The sequence below is a fragment of the Euprymna scolopes genome, chromosome 5, assembly GCF_053919585.1.
Source record: "Euprymna scolopes isolate OS-2025 chromosome 5, ASM5391958v1, whole genome shotgun sequence".
NCBI classification, from domain to species: domain Eukaryota; kingdom Metazoa; phylum Mollusca; class Cephalopoda; order Sepiida; family Sepiolidae; genus Euprymna; species Euprymna scolopes.
Genome location: NC_136486.1, coordinates 132,240,424 through 132,256,245, shown reverse-complemented (window position 1 = coordinate 132,256,245; position 15,822 = coordinate 132,240,424). Strand labels below are relative to the sequence as shown.

General features: G+C 32.6%; 1 protein-coding gene across 1 annotated transcript; it reads left to right on the top strand.

The window, feature by feature from the left end:
- The first annotated feature begins 9,856 nt into the window (after positions 1-9,856).
- Positions 9,857-10,786, top strand: LOC145276630 (solute carrier family 25 member 45-like). The gene has a single exon (XM_080127821.1). The coding sequence runs from the start codon at positions 9,857-9,859 to the stop codon at positions 10,784-10,786; it is 930 nt and encodes a 309-aa protein (XP_079983947.1).
- The last annotated feature ends 5,036 nt before the right edge of the window (positions 10,787-15,822 follow it).

Genomic DNA, 15,822 nt, shown 5'->3' with positions numbered 1-15,822 from the left:
GACGTTATCTCAAAATATTGCATCTAGTGATGGGATAATTCCAAAATTTTTCCCGATTTCGATACAATTACTGATTTCATTTTAAATTTGCAATTCCGATACGATTCCGATTCCTTTAAAATTTATAAATATTTATATTAAAGATTTGTTTTGTTTTTTGTTGTAAATTTTCAAATTATTGCATAAACCCGCAGGTAATTTTCATATATATTTTTCTCAAATGCTTTCCTTGTAATTGATAGCAAATTGTAAGACAACAAAAGATTTATTTTTATTTTAAAACAAAACCAAATTGTATCAGTTTGTTGTTAGTGTATAAGATGCTACATGAAAGTTTTCATAAACAGTTTAAAATAGTCGACGATTGATAAGAATTCTGTGTCTTCTCTCTATGAATGAAGTTTAGGTTTTATTTTAATAAACATTTGGTGGATTATTAAATTGATTTGCTTTGCTGCTGCAAAAAACAAAAAAACAAAAACGAGATGCAAATAATAATGATGATGATGACGACAAATTTGTAAGTTAACACTCTCAGCTAAATCCCTATTTCAAAATGGAATTTTTCTCTATTTGTTTGACTGTTCATCATAATTTATAATCCTAGCAATAAAATATGGGAGTGTGAAACATCCATTGATCATCATTCAATTTCGGGCAACGTTGGGTCTCTCTGCTAGTAAATAGCTAATTTTCTTTCACAACAAAACAGTTCTAATTGCGAATTGGGGAAAAACATACATAAACAAAACAAAAGCAATGGTATTTTTTATAAATATTGGCACACTAGAACAGTAACCTATTGAAAGTTAGCAGCAAACGGTGTTTGGTCAGATCCTTTTCCTGATATTAAACTGCATCAGCAATATAACTTCCGGCGAGAGTTTCAATTTTCCAAGTTTATTTATTTACTAAATTGTTAGGTGAAAATACAGAATAGTTAACAAAGAACCTTCCTCTTCATGTTAAGGATGGCTTTCTAAAAAATAATGATATTTCAACATGGTTTATTGGGTGGATTTCTACCAGTAATTTATTTTATTATTTATTTTTAGATCATTATCAAGACTCGAAAAATATGACCATATCGCGGCATTCATTTTTTTCTCATTCTCACATAACGCTCGACACTACTCGTTTTCCGAACTGAATAAATGTTTTAAAGTCTATTGTAAAACAAGCCCAACATTTTGTATTAAAAAACTGTTTTAATTTATCGTAGCCTCGCCGTCGCCACGGCGAGATCTACTCAAACAGAATAATGGCACACAGCTCCAACTGTAAAACCCAGTTGCGCACGCGGCAGTGTAAAGATAGTTTCAGATGCACACATCGCCTTTCTACACCTGCGCAAATTCTGTGGGCATAAAAACTAAACTCTGCCTTTTCATGCGGACGTATTCCAAAGCACCTTACGTCACAAAGATGTTTTTTTTTTTTTTTTTTTTTTTTTTTTCATTCAATCGGATTACAAAGAAATCAAATTTAAAAAATATTTTTTCCGACAGCCTTCGTGGAGCCTGTTTGAAATCTATAAAAAGGGCATTTTGCGCCAAAACCAATCGGTTGACGCCAGCACAGCAGCACGCCATAAACAAGCAGTTTGACTCCATCATCGTTGACGTTAAACTCGTGGGCACTCATCATTTGTTTCTCGATGTGGAGATGAACCTTTTTACTCTTTTCTGATTCTTGGTTCAAGTAAGCGATGGACTTTTATTTAGTTGTTGTTTAATTATTCCGAAAAGGACTGGTTATTTCTAACCGAGAACGTTTACTTTTCTACTTCATTTCATTTTATTACCTCAGTCGCAGGAAAGAATCATTTAAAAAGAAACTTTCTGATCTTCTCTTTTCATTTATTTACAATTTTGAGAAAATAAATTTTGTATAAAATTTATTCTCCACCTCGGCCATCTTTGTTTGATTGTTCAACTCCATTTTACACATATATTTATATTTTTTATTTTTTGAGTTTGCAGGACTAACATTGACACCCGTAGTCCCGCAACAGATTGATCATTTGTAAATGTAAATTTTTAATTCAATTTTGCAAATTTTCTGCATAATAACATGCTTTTTAATAACTAAAATCGTTTTTTTGGGGAAAAATTAAAAGCAATGGCCGCCAGCGATTAAATCTTTGAATTAAGTTTCCATTTTCAAGACTTAAAAAAATAAATTGAATTTAGGTAAATATGACAGCGGTAAAAATGATACTCATTTTCAGCCCATGCTTGATTAATCGCCCAAAAATCGAAAATTAAACAAAATACTCGTACAACATAGCATTTTCGATCGATTGTTAACATTTATTTATGTGTTTCTATCAGCGTTTAATTTTCAATTTTGGGCGGTTATCAATAGTCGTCATTGAGCAGCCATTTTGAAATTATAACTCAAAGAGGAGATACTAAGTTTGCTTTAAACCAAAAACTTTAAATGAAATTTAAACACAAATAAATGTATTTGGGTATCTAGAAGAGTCTTACCTTTGGTAACATTTATTTGTTGCATATTTGTTTATCATTTTTTTTTTCTTTTTCTGTTAATTACACTAATAAATGTTCCAATCCCATTCTTCTTTTTGGAGTACGTGTATAAGTTTAAAAGTAAATATAATTTCCTTTTCAATTAAGAAAATCATCAGAATGTTTTCTCTTTATGTATCTTATCCAAGAGTTTGATAAACTCAATCGGAGATTTTCATCTATATTTTTCACTTGCGTGCAAAGAATAGTGCTATAAAACTTTAATTATTTCAGAAGAAGCCGATGTCAGATACCGCCAATGTACAGCTGGCGGCAACGAAATTTAAAAAATCAGTTCAGAGCAATTAAAACCTTTCAATAATCAAGTAAACTCTCTCAGATGGGGACATATAGACATTTAGCGAATAGATGCGAAAAATTTATAAAGGGAGTAAGCAAGTTATTGCTCGATAAATTACCAATAAATAAATAAAAAATTAGATTCTGTGAATCCATGTTAAATCTGTAAATGATATTTATAACCCATTCTGCGGTCCTTTTCAATCTGATATTGTAAATGAACTACTTATAATAAAAAAACAATTTGTGCTTGTTTCATTTTTTATTGTCAAAAAACAAAAAATGAAAAGAATTGATTTGGAATCGGAAATTAGGCTATAATTTTTCTGATTCCGATACTGCAAAAAATTCCGATTTTTCCAATTCCTGATTCTGATTAATCATCCCAACACTAATTAAGACCTCTACTATCCCTGTTACATCAAACAGCAAGTTCATATTTACTGATTTGTATTGAGATTATCTTGAAAAATAAATGGATATAAAAAGTTAAATAAAATAACAAAACAAATAAGACCTACTTTTGTTTATCCATTTTTGTTCATATGTCACGCCAATACAACAGCCGGTTCGCTGCATTGCTATGGGCTACTTATATTCTTTCATATATATTTACCAGCAATGTTTCAAGCAAACTTTCTCTATTATATATATATATATATATATATATATATATATATATATATATATATATTTTTAAAAGAAATCTCCAGAGTGCTCTATTATAAGGAATATCCTAAAATAAGAGCGTATTATTTGTTTTGTTTACAGAAAGTTCAGATACGTCATCGGTACCATCAGTTTCAAACCCGATAATTAGGGATCGTTTCAGATACACATATCAAGCTCTCTTCAGACAATACTTATCTCTTTTATAACCGGAAGTGGAAACATATATATATATACTAGCATGGGTGCCCGGTGTTGCCCAGGCGTTTGGCGGTCTGTGTTGAAAAAAGGTGATAGTAGGAAGGCAGGCTCGAACCCGTACCACGAAGGAAGCAAAGAACGGGGAAAAACGTGACGTCTTTGCTGTTACGACCACCGCCAAACCGGAAGTGACGTAGGTTTAAATTAAGGCTAGACAATCGAAAAAAGGAGAAGACTATCGAAAATATCAGCGAAAAAAGCGACTCCTCCCTGTAGAAAAGTGCACAGTTGAGGGTGAAGATATTAATGTTTTTAGTCAATTTTTTGGTATTTGTCGTCTGAAGGGTCGAGCTTCAAAACAATACTGACGTTGTGAAAATCTGTCGCCTCTGTCGAAAGTTTTAGGCAGACATGCAAACATACATACAAACATTTATATATTGGTAGCTTAAATTTTCGACCCAAACCGATTAAAAAGCTTGCCCTATCTCTGAATACCCTTTACGTAAAATTTCAAATTTTAGACCAGAAATTGTCTGAGTAATTTGGTAGAGACCGCAGAGGTCATTTTTTAAAACTTTGACCCCTATTATAACCCCTTAACATTTATTATTTTAGGCTCAAATCAAGTTATTAAGTTCAATCCATGTCCAAGGAACCTATATCTAAAATTTCAATTGTTTATACCCAAAATTGTCAGAGGAGTTTGGCAGAGTTCTCAAATATCAAATCATTGAACTTTGACCCCTTAACAGCCAAATCTCTGGTCGAAAACGGATTACAAATATTTTCCCAAATCTCAGTACCCTGTATATCAAATTTCGAGTCTGTAGACTAAAAATTGATAGCTATTGCGTAGGGAAATGTACACATAGACAGACACTTTCACTTTTATATATATATACTAGCATAGGTGCCCGGCGTTGCCCGGGTGTTTGGAGGTATATGCTAAACAAAAAACAAAAAAAAGGGTCAATTTTTTAACTTTGACCCCTATTATGACCCCTTAACATTTATTGTTTTGGGCTCAAATCAAGTTATTAAGGTAGATCTATGTCCAAAGAACCTATATCTAAAATTTCAAGTGTTTAGACCCCAAATTGTTCGAGGAGTTTGATAGAGTTTTCAAAGGTCAAATCGTTGAACTTTGACCCCTTAACAGCCAAATTTCTGGCCGAAAACCGGTCACATCGATTTTCACCGATCTCAGTACCCTGTACATCAAATTTCGAGTCTGTAGACTTAAAATTGACAGTTATTGCATAGGGAAATGTACACAGACAGACAGACAGACACACAGACAGACAGACAGACACACAGACCCGTTCACTTTTATAGATATATATATTACGAGTTCACGTCTAACTCTCGTTTTGTGAAATAACCCCCCCCCACACACACACACACTTATTTATCAGATGTGGTGATTTTATTAAATTAAAAATTTAATTTCAATTAAAATTTGCTAAAAATGTCTTTAATATTAACTCTAAAATTAATTTTGAAAATTTATCTTCTAAATTTAAAACCTAAAATTTATCTCAATATCAAATTAAAAATTAAAATTTCCTTTAATTATATTAAAATGCATTGAAAATTTTCAACCCTTTCAAGTTTTTTGGGGGAGGAGCGGGGAAATACTCCTCTAGCCTAAGGGATTTTTCGACTATATTAACCTCAATACTATTGTATTCTTTTTTTTTTTTTAAATAGTTTTAAATTAAAATAAATTGTAAATTACATTTATAAAGTATGGTTTTTTTTAATAAAATAAAATAAATTAAAAATCTAATTTAAATCCAATTTTACAAACTAAAATTAATTTCAGAATTTAAAAGTTAAATAAAAATGTAAGTTTTTAGGTTTCGTTTTTTTTTTTTTTTTTTTTTTTTTTTTTTACTGTCCCAGTTTATAAGGAGTGCTTTCATTCTGTGTATACAATTTTTCAAATATTCACTCCTCACGTTTAAACATCTTATTTCTGGGTCATGAATTGATCGTAGGATATGGTATTTTTCCACATTACAAAGTGAGCATTGATTTAATTCTGGGGTGTATGCTGGTTTATGTTCGATTTTTCTCCATTGGATGGTAAAGCTCTTACATGCGGGTTGCTAAGGTTGTTTTTTTAATTCTTGTTTTAGCTCTAAAGGAGCTCATATATGCATGCTATTTTTGCTTAAATTAACCTTTCTGTCATTCCGATATATTTTTCCTGTATGCTATTGTAGCTTCATAAACAGGGGATGGTCCGCTATTGTAGCTTCATAAACAGGGGATTCAGCTTTACAGTTTCCCTTCAATTGGCACTTATTATTTGATGTTGCAATGGAAGCATATGACAGTGCAGACGTCTGTAATCTAGTTGGACTTTTTCTACTAGACACCCTGAAAAACGAATTCCCAGGCCACTTTTTTGGTTTATATAGAGATGATGGGCTTTGCCTATCGCAGGACTATACTGGATGTATACTAAACAGGCTTAGGAAAGATTTAGTTGATTTTTTTCAAGGAACTAGATTTTAAAATAACTATAAAGACAAATTTATATAAAGTGGATTTTTTAAATGTAACTCTAGATCTTGAGAAAAAAATACATAAACTCTTCCATAAACTAAATGGAAAACTCATATACATAAATAAGGGTTCATGTCACCCAACCACAGTGTATAAAAATATGGTAGCTAATATTAGCAAAAAAATATCAAAACTTTCTTTGAACGCCGAAGTGTTTAAACAAGCAGCGCCATATTATAATGAGGCACTGCATATAAGTAGATTCAGCGAGAACATAAAATTCCAACAGACTCGTGATCAAAAATAAAATAAAAAAATAAAAAAATAAATAGGAGACGTAATATAATTTGCTTCTTACCTCCATTCTCACTTAATACTAAAACTAGAGTAGGGCATTTTTTCCTTAGACTTCTAGATAAGCATTTCCCAGAAAAGCACAGACTGCACAAAATCTTTAATAGGAACACTGTGAAAGTAAGTTACTCGATAGCACCATCGATCAAGTCTATCATGTCTAGGGAACCAGGAAAGATAGTCAACGCAGACTGCTATGGTAGGATCAAAATTAAATACCCATTGGAGAACACTGTAAAGTTGATCTCTTGTTTATGAAGCTACAATAGCGGACCAATCTACAAGCATACTGGAAAAATATATTGGAATGACACAAGGTTCATTTAAGCAAAGATATTATAGACATATGAGCTCCTTTATGAAATGAAAGATGTTATAGACATATGAGCTCCTTTATGAAATGAAAGATGTTATAGACATATGAGCTCCTTTATGAAATGAAAGATGTTATAGACATATGAGCTCCTTTATGAAATGAAAGATGTTATAGACATATGAGCTCCTTTATGAAATGAAAGATGTTATAGACATATGAGCTCCTTTATGAAATGAAAGATGTTATAGACATATGAGCTCCTTTAAAAAATTGAAAACCATTAAGAAAAAAAAAAGGACTACAATAGTATTGAGGTTAATATAGTAGAAAAATCCCTTAGGCTAGAAGAGTATTCCCCCCCCCCCAAAAAAAACCTAACAGGGTTGAAATTTTTAAATGCATTTCGATATAATTAATGGGAATTTTAATTTGATATTGAGATAAATTTTAAGTTTTAAATTTAGGAGATAAATTTTAAAAATTAATTTTGAAGTTAATATTAAAGGCATTCTTAGAATATTTTAATTGAAATTAGATTTTTAATTTAATAAAATCGCCACATCCGATAATTAAGGGAGGTTTATTTCACAAAACGAGAATTAAACGTGAACTCGCAATATATATATATATATATATATATATATATATATATATATATATATATATATATATATATAATGTGTGTGTGTGTGTGTGTTTCCACTTCCTGTTATAAAAGTGATGAGTATTGGCTGGAGAGAGCTTGTTATGGATATCTAAAACGATCCCTAATTATCGGATTTGAATTGAAACCGACGGTACCGATGACTTATCTCATCTAAACTTTCTGTAAACAAAACATTCAGGCTCAATTAAAATGGAGGAAAGCTAATGTACTGGTGATAAGTCTCCTCGAAAAATTGAATCTTTTGCTGATTGTGGGTTTGTTAAATTACGCTTCGTCAGTTTTCACGAGTGCAGGTGGAAAAAGAAAGAACAAATTTAACAAAACCAATGTAACGAAATAACTTTTTATTAACATAAAAAAAAAAAAAAATCCAAAACAAAACGAAACAATTAAAAGTAAAATTAATGTAACAGATTTAAAATAGAAAAAGAATTATAATTTTAAATTGTAAAACAATATTGCTTTTTAAAAATTTTTTTTTTTTTTTTTACTGTAGTTGTTGCTCTTATTTCTCGTATTGACGCCTGTATAACATTCCGGCTTGTGTAAAAAAAAAAAAAAAAAAAAAAAAAAAAATTATGTGACTGCTTGTATATTTCTCATTTTTGATGAAAGGATATCTAGCCAAGTACAGCTGCAGCTGCATCTGCCCGAATTCCAGGCCTCTTTATCCACTCTTTGATGTCTCTTCAAAATCGCTCAATATTTTGTGTGCGGATATTGGGGTCTTGAGGGTCCCCAAAATTTTCCGAGTGATTTATGCCATAGTGAGTTAGCAGTGCTGATTGAGGTTGCTATAACCTTTCCACCCATCACTATTAATTACGGATGAATTTTTTTTTTTTTATTAGAGGAACTAAGTTATTCTCGTTCCTCCTCTCCTCTTCACCTGTCAATGAGATCACGAAATTACATTTTGAATCTCTTTCAATCCCCCCAAATAGTCAAATTTGGCTAAGGACTCGCCGTGGTTGAATTTCCTCCATACTATTAATGTTTCATCAATCTCCACGGTAATCCCTTGACCTCCCAAAGAGTCCTGTTGTTTTTGCCAGTCCTCTCAGACTTCTGAACAGAAAGACTGCCAATCTGCTTATTGCTTTTTTGAAAAGCTGTAAATTTTCAATCATAGTTTTGTAATCCCACAGATGGCTTAAGAAATGAGTTACAAGTAAAACAATTTTCCAATATGAAATTCCGGAGTCTTCCATTAATGTCCCCTTTTGCGTCACTGAGACTGAAGTTGCAATATTTTCTTTTTTGTGGTTTCGGGGGTGGGGGAGATGTCAGCGCCAGTGTTCTATCTAAAGACGATGTTTGGTTCAACTCAAAGAAATGAAAACATTTTAAAAAATTTATTAATGAAAAATAAAATAATGAAAAAATTACAAATATTTGTTAATGAAAAATAAAATAAGTAAATTCAACTTTGTGAGCAGAGAAACAAACTGACGAAACGTAATTTAACAAAACCCACAACCAGTAGAAGATTCAATTTTTTTAGGGCACTTATCACCGGCAAATTTGCTTGCCTCTATTTTGACTGGGTCTTCCGGGTAACAAATACCCAAAACATATATATAGTCATCCACATACAGGACTGTTTCACAGCTCATCAGTGCAGCTAGACAGGCAACTGCCTCAAGCTAGGATTGAAACCCGACTGCCCAAATGACAATCAAGGCTTCTCACCATTACGCTATACGGCTGCTGCTGTGTGGGTAATAAATAAACCATGTTTTGACATCGTCCAAATGCCTCCGCTCGATTTGTTTACACAAAGAACGTCGCTTAATACGCTAATAACAGTTTGTATATCACTTCCCAATATGCTCAACCTAAGATAGGGAGCATTATATATATATTCATTCAGCGAAGTGATAATATTTCTGGAAAAATATTCAGTTATGTGAAAAAGACAGAAAAGGGAGTATAAAACACTTGCTGAACTTTCTTGTCTCTATTCTCATATTCGACTTTTTACTTTGTTAGATAATTAAGTAATCTCAAACAACTTGTCCTCTTTATAGAATTGACATATACATAATCACAAGTTTTTTCTCTCTTTGAACCAATTGTTCAAATCATAATACATAGACAACACAGACGTTGACCAAATAGCTAATAATTCAGCACAAAACCTTCATTTAACAAGTTGGCTAAACGTCAATCATAGCCTTCTTCCATAAGAATCTTTTGTTATATATATAATTTATTTTTTTTGCTCAAAATAATTTTTCAACAAGTTCCAATTTTGGTTTGTTTACGTTTTTAAAAATATTTTTGTTGTAATTTTTAATAATGTCTGAAACGTTGAACCCTGTTCATGACTACATTGCTGGCGGTATTGGTGGACTTTCTGGATTAGTGATTGGTCACCCACTGGACACGTTGAGAGTTAAGCAACAGGTACCTGACCATGTTTCAGGACTGCTCCGACCATCGACTACCACCCGACATTTTGGACTCTGGTCAACCTTAAAATCAATACACGAAGAAGGTTGGATGCGCGGACATTTTCGTGGATTAATGTCTCCATTGTTCTCTTACGCAGGACTGAATGCCATCTATTTCGGAGTCTATGGTAACGTCTTGATGAGGCTTCGAAGTGAAAACGAAAAAGGTACAGAGAGCACAAAAAAACAATACAAAGACGATTACAAGAACATATTTCTTGCTGGTTGTGCTGGAGGCGCAGTGCAAGCTATACCCGGCTCCCCGTTTGAACTGGTTAAAGTTGTCCTCCAGTCTCAGGTGGGCGCGAAATCAGGATCGATTTACCGTGGACCGTGGGATGCTTGCATGGACATCATACGCAAAAATGGAGTCCTTGGAGTCTACAGGGGATTTTTAGTGCACAGTATTCGAGATATTCCATCGTATGGATTATACATCGTCTCTTATAAATATTTAAGCAATACTGGAGAACGGATGTTTCCTTTGCTTTCGGACTCTGTTTTGAATTTTTTCACCGGTGGTATTGCCGGTATCATCAGTTGGACGTCAATCATGCCATTGGACATGGTTAAAAACCGCATCAAAGCCGACCCGCATCGCCAGACATACCATAATGCGATGCATTGTGCCCGCTTAGCATACCAAGAAGATGGATTGCGGGTCTTTTTCCGGGGCTTACCAGCTATATCTGTTCGGGCTTTTTTGGTGAACGGATTTACATTAATGGTGTATTCTTATATTTTAAATGTTCTACAGAAAAATATCATAACCTAAATTGAATTCTTCATATTCTCGTTTGTTAGTATAAAATGTTATTTATTCATAGTTTTGTTGCTTTCATATTGTGTAATCGATTAATTAAATGTAAATTCGGCACCATGTGCAGGGCTAACTGGTTAGTTTCCTGTGGTGACAATCAACAAGAGGCGTCACAAATGAATTTATTCACATTGTAGGGACGACAAAGTTATCTCCCTTTCTGAGAATGAGGTAATGGAGGTCAGACTTGTGCTCTTGAGAGAAAGGTATCAGAGAAAACTCAAATCTTGTGAATATATGTGACCTCGTGTTTGTTCCCACGAAGGTTAAGCATTGTTCCTGATCACCTGACGCATGTAAGAACATCCTACATCTAAAGTATTGTGTATATGTGTTTATCTATCCATCTATCTATCTATATATATATATATATATATATATATATATATATAATGTATATGTATGGTTATACATTTACACATGAATTGGATCAATAAAATTGAAACTGCATAGCCAATTCCACCATTATATTTTAATTTGTGTCAGTTAGAGTATATCCGTCACATCTTTTGCATTGTTCTGCCTTCTTTAAACTTCAATTTTTTTCTTATATTGTTTCTTTGTTTGTTCACCAAACTGAAATGTCTTAAGGATGAACACTCATATGGCGACTGTAAGTAATTCCTTGTGTGCACCACAGGACTTCATTATCTTTTTTATTTTATTATTTAGACTATTATCCTCATCTTCTAATTGTTTTCAGAATGTTTCGGCTAATTATTCCTCTGGCCTTCGTCAGGTTACCTGCAATGGGATAGGAATGTCGAATTCTCCAAATATATATACAGCAATTACTGCCTTTAATAGCCATTATCACCTCACCATGGCTTGGTCTACTGATCCTCTGACTGGCTTTGGATGGGATTGAAACCGCTACCTCCAGACAATGCTCACCTGAAATCGTGAATATTCCGCATCTTTATCTGCTGCGTCACGGACCCTGAAGGGCAATTAAGGACTTTTTGGTCTTATAAATTCACACTTTTATATTTTTGGTTAAATTAAATAATTAAATTTTTTTATTTAATTAAATAAAATAAATTATACAAATTACTCATCTCCGAAATAATTCCAAATTAATTCAATTATATAACAATCGATACGGACCCGACAATTGCAAAACCAAACGGCTGTCATTGGTTTAAATTTGAATGTCTCAGGTGATTGACTTGACGCGCTTTTGTATCATGCTTTCTTTTTCAGTCTAGACAAAGCTTGGCATCGGGATAGACTCAAAACCCAGCAGCTGCCACTGGAGGGAGCTAAGACAGTTCCTTCATGAACACCAAACAGTTGGTGAACGACGGACCACATCTCTGCAAACAGAGACTACTTATACTGCTGAATTTATCCTAATTGAGGATGACATTCAAGAACTGTTCTGCATGTTTATTTACCAAATCTTGAGTCCCAAGGGGCTCACATTATGCCTAATTATAGGCGCCATCACTCCCGCCGAGTTTACCATGAACATTCATGGATCCTTACGAGGAACAAAGAACTAACATTCTGACAATAGGAATTCGAACTAAAAGCTCAAATTGCAAATGGACAATACCAGAACCAATAAACTTTCATTGCTGTTACATTTGAATAAATTTTGAGTTTGAAAAGTATGGCTTTTGTATTTTTGAATTCTTTTGCCTCTGCAGGGAGTAAATTGGGATGTGAGAAATAATTTTCTCACATTAAGTGCCTTCCTCAATGTTTGAATTGTTTTTTTTTAAATGAAAATTAGTGAAAGTCAAAATTAGCACTTGTGGCGATAAACAAAAAGCTTTAGCGTATACGTACCTCTCATGGAATGTCGTAGATCGAAACACTGAAATGTTATTTGGTGCTAGTGCACTTATTGATCCGCGCTATTTTTAAATAGTACTTTCACGTTTAATTAAAGTTTTACGATACCTGTTTTTATTAAATTGTTAGGTGAAAGTACAGAATAGGTACACAACACCCTCCCGTCCCCATGTTAAGAATAGCTTTTTTAATAATGTCATTATTTCAGCACGGCTCAATAAGTGTATATTTTCTTGAATAAAATAAAAACTACTCGACGAGAACACTACTGTTTTTGTTTTAAGAATTATTTTTTATTCAAAAATAAAAAATAAAAATTTCAATTGTTCAAAACATGTTTTTTCCCCAAGCTTATTGGGATTTTCTTTTTCTATATTTTTCATGAACATGCGCTAAAAATGTTTCAAAATTACATAAACTCCGGCAAAAAAAATACCCCCCCCCAAAAAAAAACAGATAAAACATATGACGGGAGGGTGCTTGTGTACCTAATCTGTACTTTCACCTAACAATTTGATAAAAACAGGTACCGTAAAACTGTAATTAAACTTAAATACTATTTAAAAATAGCGTGGATACTTTCACCTAACAATTTAATAAGAACAGGTATTTTTTTTAACATTGGGGAAGGCACTTAAACCATTTAAAATATAACGGTAACATAAGTGCATAACTAGGCACCAAATTTTTGTTTTGTTTTGCTTTGCTTTCATTTTGTTTGTTTATTAAATCCGGCCCAAAAAAAAAGTAAAGTTTTTTTTTTTTTTTTTTTTACCAATTTTCCTGTTAATAATTACATAAACTCCGGCAAAAAAAATAGCCATCCCAAAAAACAACAACAAAAAAACAACAACAACAAAAAAAAAACAGATAAAATCATAAAAAAAAATCATGCGCAAATTCAAGCCAAAATAAATAAATAAATAAAAAGCTAGGTCACACTCACAAAAATTCTTTCCTTGTAAAAATAATGTCTCCCTCAATCGAACAACGTTCAACATTAGAGCCGATGAGTATTTCGCTAGTAGGGTAGCGCCACAGCTACCGAGAGAGAAGGAGGCCAGTGAACATGACAGCGTGGCGTCAATGTCAAATCGACTTGTAGGTAAAGGGTACCTAAAGTTTTCTGTGTTCAACCATGTGGTCACGTTAATAGGCATAAAAAGTATGGCTGTGGTACCGAACGTCCATGTATTTTCTTCTAAAGAGAAAGAACAATTCTCCATTTGGATAATTATTATAATTGCACACTGAGATAATTTTAATCTAACAAAATATAGTAAGTGAACTCATTTTTGAACTTTTCTTTCTGTCGGAGAAAGTCGAATATTTAATTTTATTTATTTATTTATTTATTTTTTTACTGCAAAACAAACAATTTTTATTTTTCAGTCCGTTCTTTTAATAAAAAATAAAACTTTTCATTGAGTATTTCCAAATATTTTAAAGTTAGAAACATTTTTCACAACAGTTTGTTTTGTTGTTGTTTACGATCGATGATATTTTAGCACCGGACGTAATTTATTTCTTTGAAATATATTTAAAACTTCAAGTTTTTTTTTAATAACATTTTAACTGTAAATAATTTACATGACTGAAACGGGAAATGAAATAGGAAATTTTTTATTTTCTCTCTATACAGACAAAAGAGGGTTTGTTTTACTATATACAGATTCGAAAAAGTTGTCAAAAAATAAATATATACAAATAAATGTTATCAAAGGCAAAATAAGTTACTTTTCTACCTAACTGGATAAGTTTTTAGTGTTTTTATTTAATGTAAAATGTTTATTCGATTCGAAAATCGTAGTGTTTATCGATATATTTGAAAAAGACAAATGGCGGCGAGCTCGCTTTGGGAAAATAAGTTCAAACTAAAAACCTATACAAAATACTGTTAGAAACTCACTCAATACATGTTGCTATGACATAGGCTGACATATATTGAGTGTATTTCTAACATTATTTTATATAGTTTTTTTAGTTTGAACTCATTTTCCCCAAATTAACATATTCAACAGTGAGCTCACCGCCATTTGTCTTTTTCAAATATATCAATAAACATTGTATGATTTTGGAACCGAATAAACATTTTACATTAAATAAAAACGCTAAAAACTTATTGTTAGGTAGAAAAGTAACTTATCTTGCCTTTGATAACATTTATTTGTTATATATTTGTTTTTTGACAACTTTTTCGAATCTGTGTATAGTAAAACAAACCCCCAAAAAGATACTGTAAAAATTTAATTTAACTTGAAAATACTATTTAAAATACACGTGCATATACTGCACAAGCACTCTTATTATTATCATAATAATAATAAAAAAATTGATGTAGATGACATCGACTGGTGCCACACCAACTAGTTGCAAAGGGTCAGGGAGGATGGAAAGAATGAGGTGGAGGAATACTAACTAAATCTCTACTGGAAGTGTGCAATTCAAATCTGGTACCTTGGGGAGGCATTTTGTCACCCAAACCCCAGGAAACATGAATGGCCGATGCCAACGAGAAATCAATGACAATGGCTGTTGCGATAACATGCAATCATCTGCAAAAGTGGTCAAGAGGTGGAGAACACTGGAAATCTGGGGAGACTTGTTGTCACTCGGTATCCAGGAAACACCACAGGTTTCTGTCAGTGAGTGATCATTGATGATGGCCTGTAAGACAACTCCTAATGAGTGAAATAATAATAATAATAATAATAATAATAATAATATCCCCTCCCAAATTCACCACCACCCTGATTTAATGTTGTAGATGTTTACCATATTTTATTAGTTTTTTAACCAATGTCCACATTATGGCATGATTGTCTTTTAGTAGTTATGTGAACTTCATTTCCATATTCATGTATTCTGCACTTGGTGTGTCAGAATTTTGGGGGAATTTTTAACACCCCTAACACAAAACTGTGAATAAAATATAAAAAACTCGTAATTTTTTTTTTTTTTACAAGGTAGTCACCACTTATCAAGGCCCGGAAGCCACTCGGGGATAAGGGTCTTTGTGTGTACAGTACGTTAGTTTTGGAGATCTGATAAAGTGTCTTACTTAAGGAGACGGTTCATCAGGAATTTGTTCACATTGGACCTGAAGACATCCAGGTTATATTCAGGTGGGAAACAGGTAACCGGAACAGTTCCACAGGCGTGCACTTCTAAGAAAGAAGCTTTGTTCATGG